An 18,525-nucleotide genomic window follows, 5' to 3' on the forward strand; every position below is an offset into this window, starting at 1 on the left:
AAATAAAAATAAAATAAAATTAAATAATTACTTTAAGATTAAAATAACATCAATTTTTTTCGATATTATTACATTAAATGTTTATCATAATGTCACAATTGAACTATTCTTGAATTTTTTAACTGCTCGTTCTGCTGGTCTTACAGAGAGTTCCTTTCCAAATGCTTTTAGTGTCACATTATCATCTAAATAAATATTAATTTGTACTACATCTTTTGGTATTGCTGAAAATAAAGAAAAAATAGTATTAATAATAAGTTTTGTAAAGAATTTTTTACCAATGTATATAAAAGTAATAAATATATATTTGCTTACTTCGAATAACATTATCTATTCCACAAATCCTAAAGGTATTCTTTGTATCCTGTATGACAATGCCTACAACTCCCACCAGACTTGGACACCTTGATTTTTCAATCGAGATCCTGGCACCGTGAAAATCAGCTTTCATCAATTGCAAGTTTACATTCTCTGAATTTGGATGATTAGAATTTTGTGGCAAATCAGCAAATGATTCAACACCAAGTGCTTCTCGCATGTACTGCATCCACAATTGATTTAAGGGAAAAAGATCAGAGTACTTAATATCATTTCTATTCCCAACTTTGCTTAGACCAAGATGAAGTCTCTTCCTGGCAGAGAAAAATTTACCTTTTTTTACTTTCTGCTTGTGCTTTGACTTAATTTTGTTAAATATGAAAGTCTGAAAAAGATTTTTATTAAAATAAATTAATTATCATATTCTCATAGTTTTATTTTAATTTGCTATAATATAATACATACCTTTCTTAGGTCATCTGGAAGGGATTTACAATCAGATGAAGGCAACAAGTTTTGCAAGAAATCAATGACATATTGCTGAGTATTTTCACAAATCTTGATATGACTAATTTGACTATTAGGCAGTGATGTGCACAATTCTAAAACACGATCGTTATAAAATAAAGGAACAAATAATCACAAGTTTGTGTGCTGCTATATATGTATATAAATACTTACTTGCATAGTTTGACATGATACTGCAGTGTTAAATCCTGAATTAATATTTTAAATCGCCAGATCACAGTTGAAATATTGTGATAGTACTTTTTTTACGATTCTGAAAATAAAATTACAAGTTAGAAAAAAAATTAATAATAATAATAATAACCTCACTAACTTACAATTGAAAAACCTGATGTGCAAGCTGGTTAATATAATCCGCAATCTGATATTTAATAAAAAAGAAGGGAAACAAATTCTCTTGTTAACACTTGTTTATCTCCTTTATTAAATCAATGACTCCATCCAAATGTTTGATCTTTCGACGTTAGTAGACTTGAAACCACTTGAAATTGCAGCAGAGATCCTGTACATTATCGCCGCGCACAAGGTGCCGAGATCTCGAACCACCGATTCTACCGGAATCAATAATTGTCTAACCTTTAAATTCGTTTTGCTGCTCGGAAATTCAAACGATATGAATATCCATCCACTGAGTATAATTTTGGTGAAAAGCGACAGTAAAGGCGATAGATTATTATTTCGATATCCACATATGACTAATCATGTAAGGGATTCGAATCAATGTATGAAACGAAAGAATCCTTATTCGTTGACTAATACAGAAGATTTGTTACAGGTTCGTTGCAGGTTTTTATTAAAACAACGTGTATTTAATAATATTTGTAAAAGATATTGGGTTTAGCGGCATTTGAGAATTTTTTTAATGCTTTAATTGTATAATTAATTTTATGATATGTCGTATTTTATTCAACAGTCTTTACCGTTTCCCACATCGAACATAAGTAATGGAAATTTAACTGGTCTAACAGACGAAGTTCTCTCGACTTTATTTGCCGTAAAGCCAGAATTATGCGAACAGAAGTTCGAATTGAAAGTGAACGACGTTCGTTTTGTTGGACACCCGACTTTGGTTCCACCCCGTGGTTTGAAAGAAGTGAATTCTTCAATGCTTTTCAATATAGTTTTTGCACTGCAAGCACAAGCAAGTCATTCGATAGTAAAGTGTTACTATGATCTAAGCAAGAGGTAATGTAATAATTAATAATTTCGACATATATAAAGAAAAAATGTTTAAGTATAGAAGTAGCATTTTCATATGTTTAGATTAGGCATAGCATTGAGACATGAAGAAAAAAGATGTGGTTTTTTGACAGATGAAATAAAGATAATGGTATCAACGCATGATGAGATTGCTGGAAGGTAAATAAAATTTTTTTTTTAAGTCAATAATATTGTAGATCCAGACATAAACTATATATTTTTAGATCTGAAGGTGAAAGTGATTGTGATGAGTCTCCATATGAGTCAATTCTTCAAAGAAGCTCACTAGCAAGAGGGTTGAAATCTGTGTTTAGTAATCTTAGCTCTTCAGGTATTGTGAGTATTGTGATTAACAAATGGATACAAGTACGTTTCTGTCTTCCACAAAAAGTTCATCAGTCTCATAAAAAAGGATTACTTATAGATCCTGAAATTATAGACAGGTTTGTTAAATAATTTCTCAATTTCAATTATGTTACATTCATGTAAATTGTAACCTGATATTTTTCCCAGGTGCTTAAACAGTTTAAGGCCTTATCATGCTATACTCTTGTTAACAGAGCCACTGGATTTGTTGGAATCTTTGCAAATAGATTGTTCCCCGGCACTTAAACGATTGATTCAGATGTATAACCCATTGAAAAGTTTGCAGACTTTAGCTGCTGATTCAGATCTGACACTTGCACAAGTGTTTCAGTTAGCTGGTCATTTAGTCTATTGGGCAAAAGCTACAATAATTTACCCACTTTGCGAAAGTAACGTTTATGTTGTCTCCCCAGATGCTGTTTTAACAAGCCAATTATTAGATTCTTTTTCTGAACACTTCCCAGGAGTTTGCTTACTTCAAGTATGTATACCGAAAAGCAGATATGACGTTTTCCGCGACGACAACGGCTAGCATACGTAACTTTAGGCGGCAGAGGCAGGGAATGAGAGAACGGGGGGAAATCGGTCATCGGCAACCGGCCGGCGCGGTACATACATACGGGGAACATGTGAAATTCGACGCACACAATTTTAAAGTTACGTTCGCTAGCTACTGTTAGCGCAGCAAATGCCGTATCTGCCTTTCAGCATATACTATAATTATTTTCGATCTTTAATTTGATATTTATTAATATTGTATATTAATTTCTTAATTCTATTTATAATAATAATACAAAAAAATACTTAATAAATATTGTATATGTTTTAGGTGATCAATGATTTTTCTCTACCAACTTCGATCAGTCAAAAATTAAATCCTTTAAGTCAGCCACAGCAGCAAACACAATTAGTAAAAATAATCATATGGTTATTAAAAAATCATTTGCTTTTACAGTTGCACACATATGTGCGATATATACCAACTGTATATGGCCGTTTATCACTGGTAAGTGATATCAAAATATATCTAATTCAATGAAAATCGATTTAATTTTTTTTTTTCGATATTTTGTATATTAAATTCTTTTTTTACCTCAATGTTTTTTTTTATGTTTAATGTTAGGATATACAGGACCAACAAACTCATGAGACAAACTCAAGAATAGAAGAAAGTGAAAGCACATGGAGTTTAAATGAAACGCCAAAAGGAACTCCTACCGAAATTAAAGAGGAGTTATCGCTTACAGACAAAGAGGATACGTTATACGACTATCAATCAGAAGAATATGATATTCCTTCCGATGACAGAAAGTTACTCGATAGATTGTGTCGTCTAGGATATTTTGACGGAGACTATCACTTGGAAGAGATTATGTATTTAGAAAATATTCGTAGATCTCAATTGTTACAATTGCTGGATAAGTTTCGGGATGTATTAATGACTTCTGAATGTGAAGATCCCGCTATAGCACTTTTCTACAGTCGATTAGGAACTTGATTAAAACCTTGTGCGACTTTTGTATAACTTAATTTATGTAATACAGCTATGCTTACAGCTGTAAGTTTGTTACGAATTAATTTTCATATTGTAACAAATTAGAAAATTTTATATATTATAAAACATATTTATACGTTCTTTTAATAAACGTCACCGGATTTTTACCTAACATCTCAATTTATTTTTCCTTACAATCTAATATTTTTTTCAGTAATTTTTTTTAAGATAGGATAAATAATGTAATTTTTATAATGTATTTTTTAAGTAGTACGAAATCCGAGTCACCATATGGTGTATGGTCCGACATTTTAAAAGTACAAGTAGTACAATTCAACGACAAGTTAGACATTATTAAATTATAAAATCTTTTTATTTTACTGTTAAGTTTATATGTTTGCTCTCATCTTATAACTTGGCGATGTTACCGAGAAGCGGATCTGCGAAAACTGCCGGCGACGCCGCGAAAGAGCAGGACAGACAATGTATAGCTCTGGCCTTTTCTTTTATTCGACGGCAGCCGAAGCGCTGGCTTCACATGGACGAACCTCTGTATCTGTACGCGTGGAAGCCACCGATTCCGAGTTGGGCTCTCTGCATTGAAGAAAGGATCAACCTGACATTCTGCAAACATCCTGAGAGGAGGAGGAGGAGGCCTAGGAAGAGCATCATGCATCGGCGGAGCCACTTTTAGGTGGCGCACGCATGGTTTCTTCTAGTTTCTAATAAGTAAGTAAGTATCTCATTCATTTATAAAGCAAAATAAAGAGAAACATAATTAAATTAAATTATTTACGTCTTGATTAATATTAATCTTTGAAATTAAACAGAATTCTACATTAAATAATTCAATAATAAAATTAATCAGAAAAATTTCTTTTCTTTTTAATAAAATTTATAAATATTTTTCTTTGAACTTTATATATTTTTTCTTTAATATTTTGTTTAAAAAATGAAACTTGTACAATAATAAAAAGCGAAGAGCGCGAAGAAATAATAAAATATTTTCAAGAGAATAGTTAGATATGATTTATTCAACTTTTACTAATATTCGATAATAGTAATTATGTATAATCTTTATATTTATAGTTATATAGGTAATGCTGTCGCAAATGTACAGTATTTGACAGATCGGATATTACGCGCGCGATTGTTGAAAATATCAGCATTTATTTATATTAAATATCATATAAATATATTTATAACATATATTTATATTTATATATATATATATATATATATATATATGTCGATGTGTCGGTTTAAACTAGACCGGAGGTATCTAAAGTTTTACGACAGGCAAAGAGAGAGAGAAAGGGAGAGGCAATCTCTCGGACACGATTTTCTAACTTTCAACTACAGTAGATTGCGTGTTATCACATTTTAAGCTGCGAGAGAGTAGCGAATTTCGATTCGATTACATAACTTTCTACGTTATAACTAGTTCAATGTTAATATACGCGTTAATTAAATTTATTGTAGGAAAAAGAGAGCTTATTATTTTTTTTCGTATGCGATAAATCTAAGTTGTCGCCTTAAACGATTTCTAAGTATGTATATATCTTTACTAACTTGATTGCGTGCGTACACGATTGCATGTTTGCTATATATAATGTATAATGCATTTATATGCGTTAACAATAAAAATTATATTACATACTTTATTTTCTTTTTTTTTCGGCCGATTCACGAACACTACTTGCATTTTGAGATCCTTTATTTGAGAGTATTTTGTGATATAATATTGAATATTTAATCGTATCTACAATTATATATTTCTTCTTAATTACTTTACCAATAATCAACTATCACGATTTTTGACAAAAAAGAGGGGCGTTAACGTTTTTGGTCAATCATAATCTGATCGTATTTAAACAGACCGTAACAATTTTTAAAAAGCTTTCAATCGCAACTTTTATAAATTAAAATTTTAACATTTTTTACCCTCAATTTATTGTAAAATAAAATTTATAATATAATATAATATATATTGAGCTTCCTTAACAAAAGAAATATATTTTATATAAAATAATTGCAGAGTTATTGCCATTACAACTGGGAAGAAAAGATTCTCTTCCATAAAAAAGGAATTTTTAATGTACAATAAAATAAAAAAAATGTTTTTCTATACTTTTGATTAATACGTTGTACGAGATTTTTTTTCCTCCAGTTGTAAAGACAATAACGAATGAGCATACAGTCATCGGAATGATAATTTACGTAACAAAATAACGATGCTTCAAGCGCAAAGTTATTGAATATCTTCGACTTTTATCTATCAACGGAATTTATCAGTTAACTTATATTTTATGTACTTCGTTGACTAAATCGTTTCCATCGAGAATGCCATTCAATCGCAAAAAAGAATTTGATTTTTATATATAGCGTCACGTTAATGACGTCTGTTGATTGTCTCTACTTCTATAATGATAAATATCTATTCACTAATGATTGTATAGTAGGTACTTAAATTTCGTTCGTCGTGCACATGCCTTTCTTTACCGACGTTTTGACTATTTTACGCACCTACAGAATTTTCCATTATTTGTTCAAGCCGCTCAAAAGGATGAACGGAAGAGGCTCACTGTTCAACGAGGCTCGAAAGTGAAACGGTTGCTTAAGAAATTATTAGACAAACGAAAAATCTTTTGTTACGTCATCACGTCGCGCCCATTATCTATATGATCTATACGTAAATTTTTATTACTCGATTGTGTTAAAGTGGAGTAAGTTAAGTGAGAGGCACCGTAGAGTGTGCTCGTACGCACGTAGGCTAAAGCGTGTTTTGTAGAGTAGTTTGCTTACTTTTTTCCGTGCACTTTCTTCGCATATTTATATATTCGATGAGACACACTTACAATAAAATGATAGCCAAGCATCACGAGGTTCAATTCATAAAAAAGAAACGGATCCGCACAGAGCGCCGTATAAAATTGTCAAAAGTGTGCTGATTACTTGATGTAATATCAAAATCGGAGGGTCTGTTTCTTCGGTATTGTTATTATTATTTTTTTTTACATTGGTCAAACGCTAGAAGTAGATAACGCGTTTAATCAGAAGTGCCACAGCGGTATTTAAATCTTAAGAAATAATCTGTTCCCAAAGACGATTGTTATGTTGCATTTGTTCCAAAATTATTGAATCTTGACTATCATTTTATTATAATCGATAGAAATTGTGCTTGATTCAAGAACAATTGAGCATTCGACATAAATAATAAACTATTTTGTACAACTTTTACGTTACTCATGGGAAAATACAAAGAAAACCCGGTACGAAAAAAAAAAAAATATATATATATATAATAGTATAAAAATAAGTGTAGAGACAAGTTATGTAACTTTGTTCACACGCACGCACACTCGCCACCCAAACGCACGCATGTCACGCATACACGCACACACTTATATACGCGCGTGAAGCAAAGTGGACACGATGTATATAATATCAAGTGCACTCGTTCGACGATACATGTAAAGCCCGCTGATGCAACGAATTGATCGACTCGAATCAAGCACCACGTCCATTGCAGCAGTACAGTGTGGTGTTTTTGGTTCACGAGAAAGTCTTGTAAAATGTGTATAATTTTGGACCCTACACCTATATATTTATATATATAATATATAAATTTATATATCACGTATGTATAAATTTATATATATTTATATATATATAATATGACCCTCTGTGTGATTAAAAATACTCTTAGAAGCCGCTCGATTTAAGAAAGTTGCTATATCTATTCTCACTGTATATATGTACATAATAATATGTATATAAGAGGTGATAGATATATAAAGTGCGATAGAGCCACCTGGTAAAGCACGCTCTCCCGCCCGCGAAAGACTGGTCGTTAATCGATCGACGCAAAACCGCAAGTCGCGAGGCGGCGCGAAACCCGCCTATCTGAACTTATTAACGTTGTATTGCTCGTCTCTCGTTTAGATCTAGTTTTGGCAGTCGACAAAATCATAAAAACTGCAATTGTGTCCACGTGTCGGTCCGATCGTCCGTCCGACCGTTCTTCTTCGAGTCGTCCGATCAATTTAATTAAACGAAAAGTTTATAGATCGCACGTATTAGAGTTCTTCACGTGCCGCGTCGCGCTTCGTGGCTTTGATCCTGAATAAAAAGAGCCCTGTAACGTTGCGAGTTGCGCGCCTATGATTCCAGATCGTGATGCACGTCTTCGACTTCAAAACGTTCCTCTGCTAAGTAACGTACGTACAAAATATAAATTGTATTTATATGCGAGAGTGTCAACGCTTTTGCCTTCATTCTGTCTCCATTCGCGGAGGCGTGTCCTTCTAATTCGTTAAAATATTCTCACACGCATGCATCGAAGACTAATGTTATAGATATGTACATATTGCATATCGCGAATTTATGGAGCAGCACGCAGTAATCTAGATTCTATGTAGACGTATTGCTCTTTAGGAACAAGCGCTGTTAGGCAAGTGCGACTAGGCAATGCCATAAAAATAAAGAAAAAAAAAAAAAAGAAATGGAGAATTCGTATATGTGGGCTTGAGAAGCGGGCTTATCTCCAAGTATCTATATTTGTGCTAGACCGAAGAATTAAATCGAGATATAAATAAATCGAGAGAGCTAGGCTCGCGTTTGCGAAATCGAAACCGGAAACACTCCGCGAGCGTCAGTTCGGAATCTGGTTCTATTTTCGCGAGATTCCCGTGCCGGTGAAACAAAACGGAACCACAATTCGAAATCGTAAAACCCTGCAGAACCGTTGGAATCGCTTTTGGGAACGATAAGCGGTCCCGGCTTTTCACGAACGATCAGCCGATCGACAAAACGATCGGCAGTCTATGAGTTTAATTAAAATCTGCTCTAGGAAGTTCAGTGTTGCTTATTGTTTCTTCTTATTACTTCTAGTTGGCCCGAGTGATGTTCCCATTGGCGTTTACCCAATTTTCGGCGAGCTAAAAAGATGGAATAGAATTGACAAACCCCCCTTTTTTTTTCTTTTCTAACGAGAAAATCAATCTTCGCAGAGTCGAGTCCCGAAATGCCTCATGCATTTTTATTTTTTTTTTACGTCCTCTCTTTGATAACCGCGCGATTACTTCACGACCCCGCCGTTAAAAAAAAAAGAAAAAAAAAACATTTTACGCGTACAGCAATCGCGATATATGGCTTCCGTGTTCTGGTTGCGCGCCTGATTCGGTTATCGTTGATTCGATTATCCGTCCTGTGCGTTTGACTTCATCGTTTGCGTTTACACTTGAGGACTCCCTCTCAGCCCCGAGTCAACAACGTATTGAAGAAGATATCGTTCTCTCTATCGTATGTCTCAACGAGACGCACGACAGCGGCGGTAATAATAGCGACGGTCGCAATTCCATCGAGTCGCAAGATGAAGAATGTAAGAACGGATCATCTCGATGGGTACAATGGAACTACGAGGATTGTCCGAGTTCTCTTCGACGGTTTACAACGTTTTTCGCAGATTGCAGTCTCTCGAGTGGAGTCGAATAAGCGAATATAGCGAGTAGCGTTCGCTATATAATATTTGTACTTTTCGGACATATTCGGGATAGAGCACTGTCAAGCTCGCGTGCCATCATCCACATTAAGAGCTCTCGCTAAACATATCTGGCGTCACCGTGGTTATAGTAACGCGAGGCAGGATCCGTGGAACGGGCGATTGTAAAACGGATTGCACGTATTCGCCGGGGGCTCTCTGTTACACGTCGTCTTCTATACTTCGCAGAGGTATCTGCTGCTTCTGCGCTACCGCATTTAACACGTACACCAACTGGTCCAGCTTCTTGTCCATCACCGACAGCTAAAAGTGAAAAATTTTTTTACCAACGTGCTCGATCGTAAATTGCCGCCGAGAGAAAACTCGAGCTTCGATTTATTACTTAAGAAAAATTTGCGAGAGTCGTAAGAACAGTTAACAAAAATATATGTTTTACCTTTTATTCGAAATAATTGTAATAATAAAAATATTGTAAAAGATTTTCAAGTTATTACGCAAGGGTCCAAAATAAGAACTTAATGAATGTCATGTGACAGAACCAAATGTTCAATAAAGTGTCCGCAATCATTAAAACGGCTTAATTCATAATCTCCTATTTTATGTTCAATATTTGATTGTAAGAATCTTATTATATTCCAATCCCCGTGATGAAATTCCTTAAAAGATTTAAAATTGTAATAACAATGTTCAATTAAAAAAAAAGAACCAAAGCGCTTTTGAAGAAAGAGAATTATCTACATAAAAAAATTTTTCTTATTTTATCGTAGCTTTAATTTAAAATTTCATTAAAAAAAAAAAAAAAAAAAAAACTATTTGCGTGTTTTTATACTGTAAAAAATATTGCAGAGCTCGCGATGAACTCAAAAATATTAGTTGTACAAAAATATGAATTCGGAAGTGGGTTAATCAACCGCATATTATTCTCGCGAATATGTAAATACATACGAGTATGTTAAGCTACGTGGAATTAGGACAGTTAGATATTCATTAAAGGAACATTACGGTAATTAAAATGAAAGACGCACCTGCTGCTCCACTCGGTATAAACGCGCGCCAATCGTCATGGGTTTCACGTTGCCTGCCCGGTCGATTCCCGCCAGGTAGCTCCCCGGTTTACCCAGGGTCTGATCTAATCTCCTCTGCAACTCCTGCGGACAAATCGAACGTGCAATCAACTGCCCGTAAATCTACAGGTCGCGCCGAAAAACGCGCTGGTCGACGAAAGGGCGCAGACGTGAAGAGAGAAATCGTTATTCGCCATTAATATTTCATATTGTTAATTAATATAGCTTAGCACCATCCGTCCTTCAGCTCTCCGCTTCCTGGTCGCGTTGCGCCATCGACGCAACGCTGTGATTAAAATCACGGAACGAATTCGGGAAGCTGCCGCGAAATTTTTACGCGAAACAAACGGCGACTGGATCGGGCATGGAAAATCAAATTTTTGCGATTAAAATCTCCCGTTGCGTTTAGTTGTTAAATTCGAAATTTCGTCAACGGGACTCGCGACGAAGTACTAGAAGCTCGAGGATGCTATCGATCTTCTCGGATACATAATACAATCCTACATTCGCTCGTAGCGAAGTATCAAAGCTTTCTTCGGCAAACAAAAGACCAGAAGTTGAATTTACCGTGATTGACGTTTCGTCTTTGCTGGCTTTTTTATTTTTTATTTTTAACGTCGATCCAGACAGCAATTATTGAGCAACAACTACTGATGGAAATCAATCTATCGTTCAGGCGCAAATAAACGTCCATCTATCAAACCAGCACTATTTCATGCAGTTTATATTAATTAAATAAATAAAACATTTCACTACATGATGATAGAACATAAATCATATATTGCAAATGTTTTCCCTTCAACGTTCTTTAAATGAGCGCCGAAAATCCCGCGTCAAGACATTATTAATGAGCCACGAAGTAAATGTAAAATCGATCTTCGGCAACCGATAAGCGTAGATGCGAATCGCCCCCGTTTCCCAATTAACTGATGGCTGTTTTCTGCCGTCGTATTACATTGTCCCGTGAACCGACACGGACTTCGCCGCGACATACCTTCTACCCTTCGATATTGCGTGTCGGGCTAATCGTGATGGCGATCGCGCACGGTCGATTGAACACGAGGCTGGGATTTGCTACCGCCGATCGCTCAGTAATCAGTCAAATAAGAGCAATTACAGCGTATTACACGGAGAAACAGATTCACCCGCGTCGCGCGCCGCTGGCTCGCTACGCGAACGTACGATTTCGCTTCGCGAACGAGACGGCACTTTATCCGATACGTGCCGAGGGAGGCCGGCCTGCATCAAACGACTATCCTCAAAACGGATAAACGTGCATTTGGAATTGGATGAACCGACTCACCTTAATCCGCACCATCATATTTAGATGGCCTTGGCTGTATTGTTCGATAACGTCACGGACGTCGTACGGTTTCCGTGCCTGTTGAAACTTTCTGCGGGCCACGAAGTACTTGATCTTCCTAATCGCCCGAATGGCATTCCGGTGCGCCTCTGTCAACCTAAAAATCGACAAAATGCTGAACTCAACCTGACAAATTGCAAGCTGCAAAGTGACGCTTTGCATTCTCCTCCTATACCTTCGCTATTTGATTTTTTTTTTTTAATTATTTTACTTTTTAATTTTTTTTTTAAACGTGCAAGCTATTAGTTTTACAGACGAAAGTATGTTCCGGAGCGAAAAGTTTGTGTAAAATAAGTATCGCGTTAACAGAGCTCGATTGCGAGCTACTTGCTTTCAAATTCTCTCGATTCAATTTAGAAGAGAAATCGATTCCTCTCCCGGAGCCGCGATCTTTGCTAACTTAATCTTCCTAGTCGATCACGTCGTGGCAAGGCGCAACGTGATACAGCTCGTTTCCCTTTCGTCGTTAGAAATAACTGTTAAAGCGCAACGCTAAACCTCGTCAACGCAAATTGCATTAAAGTTCGCCACGTTTGGAGCTTTCTGAAGCCGCCGACGTTCCAACGAACGTCCTATCTTCTATCTCTCTGTTAGATCAGACCGTGCAATGTGTCAAAAACGGATGAGTTTATTTCCGTAGATAAAGTTACGCCGGTAAAGCTATCTCTTTCGTAATTCGCGACGCGCGAAATAATTGTTATACAAGCTGGAAAATTGATCCCCGTCGAACAATGCACGTGTGATATTACTTGTCAATATTCACTTCAGATTTCAAGCTGTCGCTCGTATATTCAGCAAAAATTTTAACTCGTCCTCCTTTTTTTTTTTCCGAGAGCCATCCGTTGGCTCTCGACCTCGTGGCGCTTACCCGAAGAGTCTGGAGGGAATATGGTTCTTGAGAAGAGCGTCTATTCTTCAGGTGTTTACGTCTCCGAGAAAGCTTAGCTCCTCGACAGACGCTTTTGTCGCAAGTGTAAATGCGAGATAGAGTGCTTTGTACAATAGGAAAGTGTCCACGAAACGTTGCGATAGAAAATTCAATCGTTACTAAAACAACTCGGTAATGAGCAGACGTGGATAAAAAAAAAGGAGGGTAAGATAATAATAAAATTCTGTTATTTCCGTTTCTAAACTAACGATAGAGAATTGTAAAAAAAAAGAACAGCAGTCATGGAGCAAACCTCGACATATTAAATGTTGTTGAGCACCAAGCGTATGTTTAATATACCGAATAGTCGATAATAATAAAAGGCAAAAACACGAAAAAATAAAAAATAAAAAAAATAAAAAATAGGGGGGAAAAAAAATACTGAAAAATTTGATATCTCACGTGGAGAGCGTAAAACGCTGTTTTCAAACGAAATCACTGTGGATTATAATCGGCGATGAAACGCCGAGAGATATTCAAACGAGATACTATCTGGTTGGCAAGCATAAGAAAGCTTCGGGCGGAAGTAGGTGAACCGCGAGAGTGAAAGGGGTTGAATGAAGACGGAAGGGAAAAATCTGGCGGGTGTCTTTACGTACAGGTTTCGAGCGTATACGTGGACAGGCGGGCACACTCGTTCGCCGCCGCGAAATCTAGGTCATTCGTACAGGCGGGAAGTAATGGCGCGATGGAAAAAGCACTCACGAATCCGGGCGAGTGAACGAAAAGGGCCTTTTGTGCGGAATTCCGTGCGTTCCGTTCGCACCTGCAGAACTTCCCGACCGACTCTTCTCACCTCGAAATGTCAATGGTGCGAAAGGCCTTCCCGTTTCATACCGCCTTCTCTTTTACAGATTTACACCGTCACGTAAAATTAAAACACAAAAAAAAAAGTTCTTTCCCGCCGCAAATAAAGACCTATTTTGTATACGCGTGCCAATTTTATCGCACCAAAAAAACGTTCGTTGAAAACATAAATGGACGCTGATTCGATTCGAACAATTAAATGCAAATTAGCAAGTTTAAAATTGGCTAAGTGCGTAAAGCATTCACGGAATTAAAAAAAAAAAAATAAATGTATCTTTATGAAATTTTAACATTTTACTGTACGCTCTACAAAAAGCATCTGCGCGTTTGATACCAAATAGAAATGCAGACGGTCTTGAAATAGATTGTAATTTAAATACTCGGTACACTATCCAGCGCGATGGTACATTAAAATGTGAATGTACATATATACGATACTTTAAGAGATATGCACCCAGTAATATTCGATATTCTTTATTTTCGTTTTTCCCTTAGTTATCGCTCAGCTGGAAACGATTGGTAATGGATGGCGAAATTGAAAAAGCGCGAATGCAAAGAAGCGCGACGAAGATGATCAGATTACACGCCTACCAAGTTGCGAGACATTTCTCCGGCGATATTGCACATAGAATCCATGTGCGTTCGGGTCTCTCCTTTCAAAGAACCGGAATTCGAGCTTCAGCGGCACCGAGAAATACGCGAGGAGTGACTGCAGGACTTTCGCGAAATTAAATTTTCCTAAGAGGAGGGAAGAAAATAAAGGCATATTTCGTTTTAATAGAATCCACACTAGCCTGCACGCGTAACGATCTGCACGCGAATATTTATTCGTATATTATGATACGGGGTGCACGAGGCGCAGGAAAATTCCTCGCCGCTATCGATTTCGCATACAAAGTAGAAGTAATTTGCATGGAGATATATGTTCCACGGCTTCCTATACTCTGATTTCGGTTGGCGCGATCTAACTCGATGTACACGCGAAACGGGCGTTTAATAACTCGAACGATCGACCAGCCCAGCACGTCGACGTCAACGGCGTGGATTCGACAGTTTGCTTCGGAACAAATTGTCAAAACCGATCGCTTCGATCGACATCCAAAAACGCCGTCTTAACGCATGCAAAATGACAAATCTCAGGCTACAATATATACTTAATAGAATTAATTAAGAGGCTTTGATAATCAAGGTGAGACTTACGTGGTTACCCTTTGCGGTTCCTCGATGTCGATGTCAATTTCGTCACTGGTGGCTTCGGTCACCGAACTGGTCTGCGAGGTGAAGAGACTTCCCCTGCCAACCGGAAACACGCTAATCAAACGAAAGGCTCGCGGATCTCATTCTTCCGACGCAGAATGCTCTGAAGAAGACTCTCCTTAGACAGGTACCGGGGCGCGTCTACGATTTTTTTTTGCAATTAATCATCGTTCGCGTGAAGCTTTACGAGAGTTTCAATAACAACGACAATTTTAAATCCCGCCGGCAATATTGCAACTTTATCACGGTGCACCGCTGGGGAAAACTACGTCGAATGATTAACTCTCAACATAGATCACAATTTTGGTGTCGCCGCGAAGGTTTCGTTGAATGTGCCTAATGATTGTTTGGCACTTCTGACGCTCGGTGCACCTGGTATCGAAACTTTTCGTTCCCATCCCCAGCACGTGACTGCCGTGAGAATCTTTTTCCAGAGCAATTTGCTAAATACGCGTTCCTCGACGGCAGAGAGAAACACCGCTGGGAGAAATTACGCGCAAATGAGAAATAGAGGCGAGCCGGGAATTTACATTTCGCGTTATTACGACATGGCACGTTAAAACAATACCGCGAACATTTCAATAAATCTTCCGATTCACATCGATCAAGCGGACCGCGATTTATCAGATCCTTTATACGTCGCGAATGCGTCCCGTTGCACCGTTTAATTTAGACGAATCGCGACAAATAATGCGGCATAGTTTCAACATTTCTCCGATGCGTTATCAATTTGTTAGCTTCGGAAATTCATAATTTTTTTTTGCGGGTAATATTACGTCATGAATACCGGCTGATGTTTTCCATCAATTTTCGACTGCATGAATAACTAATGCGCTCGAAAATTGATGGAAGATATCAAGTGATGTTTATGTATAACATGTCGATGATATATCTCGTCGAATTACCATTATTGTCGGTATTATTTGGAAACTCGTAGGCCTTCGTTTGATTAACATAATCTGATATATTCACTTGACTGTCAAGTGTCGAGGCTGATGCTAATGTCACGTGCAAGTGCGCACACATTTGCCCATTAATTAAATAAATTTACGATAATATTTAAAACCTATAATTATCGTGGAGATAAAGAATGGAAATTCTTACTTTATAAATGATTTGCACCGATATCGAATTTATTTCGCGAGATTTTGCGTTTTTGAGACACGCAATTACTCGCACAGCTACGTTAAAAAATTCACGGGCAACAGCTAGATACACTTTTCGCTCTGTGCCATTCGACAGTAGCAACGAGCACTCGGTAGTAAGCTCCCCAATTTCATAGAACCGTGTTATCACTGCAGCATTTACCGAGCTGAAAAGGTAAGTCTTTCGAGTGACTCTTCCGCCCGAAGTAATAGACAGAAATTTATTCGTTACAGGTGACGATGTGAAACTTCTTATACCGATACGATGCAAACTTTAAACGTAAAACTAATACAACTATATTGCGAGACTACACAAAGTTAAATGTATTTTTTTTTATCGCAAAATGTTAAATAACAAAATTAAAAAATATTTTTTTAAGCGAGACTTTAATGAATAATTGTGAAATAAATAAATTAATAAATAATTATTGCTAAAGATCGATTTAAAATCTGTTAAAGATACACAAGAGTTTACGTTCTCATAGTCAGCGTTAATAATGAAATAACATCCCAACGCATTTCTCTCTATTTTCATTTGTAATTAAGCGGAAAAAAAATTGATCAAGGTTTCGCTCACCGATTGTCGCGTCTGGCTCGGTTCGGCGTGCCCACTTTAGGCTCCTCCATGTAAAACACCACGTCCCCTTCGTTCTCGAGACGTTGATTGTCGTTTTGGCCGGTTCCAGCACCGGCCGATATGCCGCCCGATATCGTGACCGGCGGCAAGGCTGATTGCTGCTGCTGCTGGACGTCCATCCGGTTACGCGACTTCCGCCTCTTCAGGACACTCGCCTTCTTTGCCACCTGGATCATCAGATACTGAACCCCCGGTGCCCTCCCATTACAACACACATCGAACACAACATGCACTATCCCTACTGGCCAGATATTCGGCCCCTTTCTTCCCTTTATCTCTTTTACAAAGTGACGAGGAGGTACGCAACGATCTCTTCCGCGGGATGCTCCCCCGGAACGAAAGCTCTCTGTAAGAAATTACGTTGGTCGTGTGCCCTGGTAGTTCATGTGTCTTTTTATGCGAAAGTAAATCGATGCTATCCGTACATCGAAGAGCAGATATGGCGGTTTTCTGCGGCGACATCGACTAGCGTACGTAACCCTAAGGCGGCAGAGACAGGGGATGAAAGAACGGGGGAGAAATCATCGGCAAACCGGCCGGCGCGGTATATACATGAGGCACATGTGAAACTCGACGCACACGACGCTAAAGTCACGTTCGCTAGCCGCCGTCGACCATATTTGCCATTCAGCGTACATCGCGCAATCCCCGCGATATAGACCCGCCGTTAGCACGTTACGCAAAAGCGCCCATTTTTCTTTCCTCCCAGGACTTTACTTTCTAAACACAAAACGTTCTCCGGCCAAACAGTGCTAATAGCACGAATGAAAATATTTCGTGCGAGTGAAACGCAATTTCGTACCACAAACGCGTTCCTTTCAAAGTATCCGCTATGCTTTCTGTAAACGCTCTAAAGGCTCATGCCCACCGTTAAAAGAGTTATAAGCGTTTCCCGATCTTTTAAAATCCTTCGTTTTCGTAAATACATTTTTCACCGCGGCGAACAGGCTGCACGGGACCGACGTAAATTCCCCACTTTTGTATTTCCGAGCGAGATTTTTCAAGTCTTCTAAAGGCTGGCAATAAAATGCGGAGACAAAACGTAACGTGGAGGGCACACATACTCTTACGTACGACAGAGCTACGAACGTCACATGTAATTCAGGCACGTGCATTCTAAAATATCTCGAAAGTAAAATAAAAGTTTTTATATTACGTCACACCGACCATTATCTTTAGAGAGGAAAAATATGCGGGATAATTATCAACATTACCGTGTCTGTTATATACCCATTAGCGTGCTTTTATATTTAAATAAACTGTCGAAAGCCCAGCGCAAAAGTAAATAAAAGAAAATCCTCTTTTAAATTCAATTTTAATAGTTTAACCTAATTTTATAAAATACTTATTTATTCATGCTAGTTTTTTTTTTCTTTTTCTTCTTTTTTTTTTTTGCAGCATGTTGCAACACTAAAGCGCTTCCATAGATACAGGCACGATAATATGGACATACCCTATAGTGCAAGAAAACGTAAGCTAAAAACACAAAAACGCAAGCACGATCAAGTAGATGGTTGTGTTGTTCGTAAGCAAACTTTAAGAAGCTCACGCAAAGCCTCATTCGTTCGAGCGGATGCAACTTGTACAAACGCGCAGATCATTTCGTTCGTTAACAAAAAAAGGAATAGAGAAACGGCACTTTGCCCGCCTTAGTCGGCGTTCGTAGTCTCGAAAGAGAAAACAGCGTCTCGATTAAATGCAGAAGCGTACAACATCGAGGTTAAAAAGTAGCGTAGCGGTTTCGCAAAAGCTGTTTCTGTTTTCTTTCCTTAGCGCGGAAATCCGAAAATCTTCGTCTACGATGAATATATTCAGATCCATACTCTCGGAGTGAATCTAGATTCGAGACTTACACAATTCTTTTTTTTTTTTTTATCGCTTAAGTAGCAACGATTTGCTTGTATGAATTTTTCT

At 37.5% G+C, this 18,525-nt stretch overlaps 3 protein-coding genes across 7 annotated transcripts in view; 1 reads left to right on the forward strand and 2 right to left on the reverse strand.

The window, feature by feature from the left end:
• Positions 1-38: 38 nt before the first annotated feature.
• Pop4 (ribonuclease P/MRP subunit POP4) lies at positions 39-1,305 on the reverse strand. The gene is made up of 5 exons (XM_070654125.1): positions 1,164-1,305; positions 1,000-1,099; positions 784-920; positions 316-703; positions 39-224 (listed from the first exon to the last, which is right to left on the reverse strand). The coding sequence occupies exons 2-5, from the start codon at positions 1,013-1,015 to the stop codon at positions 85-87; spliced, it is 681 nt and encodes a 226-aa protein (XP_070510226.1). The 5' UTR covers positions 1,016-1,099; positions 1,164-1,305; the 3' UTR covers positions 39-84.
• On the forward strand, positions 1,292-4,082 carry Nprl3 (GATOR complex protein Nprl3). The gene is made up of 7 exons (XM_070654048.1): positions 1,292-1,621; positions 1,760-2,031; positions 2,110-2,205; positions 2,271-2,489; positions 2,560-2,893; positions 3,242-3,418; positions 3,536-4,082. The coding sequence occupies exons 1-7, from the start codon at positions 1,292-1,294 to the stop codon at positions 3,908-3,910; spliced, it is 1,803 nt and encodes a 600-aa protein (XP_070510149.1). The 3' UTR covers positions 3,911-4,082.
• Positions 4,083-5,606: 1,524 nt separating this feature from the next.
• Kcnq (KCNQ potassium channel) overlaps positions 5,607-18,525 on the reverse strand; it is a 28,755-nt gene continuing 15,836 nt past the window's right edge. For 2 of the 5 annotated variants that reach the window (XM_070654019.1, XM_070654022.1), the window contains 5 exons: positions 16,552-16,793; positions 14,773-14,883; positions 11,778-11,934; positions 10,436-10,558; positions 5,607-9,713 (listed from right to left, as the gene is read on the reverse strand). In XM_070654019.1, coding sequence (XP_070510120.1) covers positions 9,612-9,713; positions 10,436-10,558; positions 11,778-11,934; positions 14,773-14,883; positions 16,552-16,793 — 735 coding nt within the window. In that variant the 3' untranslated portion in view covers positions 5,607-9,611. The remainder of the gene's footprint in view (positions 9,714-10,435; positions 10,559-11,777; positions 11,935-14,772; positions 14,884-16,551; positions 16,794-18,525) is intronic. The other 3 variants (XM_070654020.1, XM_070654023.1, XM_070654021.1) reach the window with 2 other exon arrangements.

The sequence above is a fragment of the Cardiocondyla obscurior genome, linkage group LG03 (genome assembly GCF_019399895.1).
Source record: "Cardiocondyla obscurior isolate alpha-2009 linkage group LG03, Cobs3.1, whole genome shotgun sequence".
NCBI classification, from domain to species: Eukaryota; Metazoa; Arthropoda; class Insecta; order Hymenoptera; family Formicidae; genus Cardiocondyla; species Cardiocondyla obscurior.

Bases quoted from the DNA above. Each gene is read 5' to 3' on its own strand.
- Nprl3 (XM_070654048.1), top strand. From the start codon at position 1,292: ATGTTTGATCTTTCGACGTTAGTAGACTTGAAACCACTTGAAATTGCA. The intron at 1,622-1,759 runs GTTCGTTGCAGG...TTTATTCAACAG, and splicing joins ATACAGAAGATTTGTTACAG to TCTTTACCGTTTCCCACATC. The intron at 2,894-3,241 runs GTATGTATACCG...TATATGTTTTAG, and splicing joins CAGGAGTTTGCTTACTTCAA to GTGATCAATGATTTTTCTCT.
- Pop4 (XM_070654125.1), bottom strand. The intron at 704-783 runs GTATGTATTATA...AATCTTTTTCAG, and splicing joins TTCCAGATGACCTAAGAAAG to ACTTTCATATTTAACAAAAT. The intron at 225-315 runs GTAAGCAAATAT...CTTTATTTTCAG, and splicing joins AATAGATAATGTTATTCGAA to CAATACCAAAAGATGTAGTA.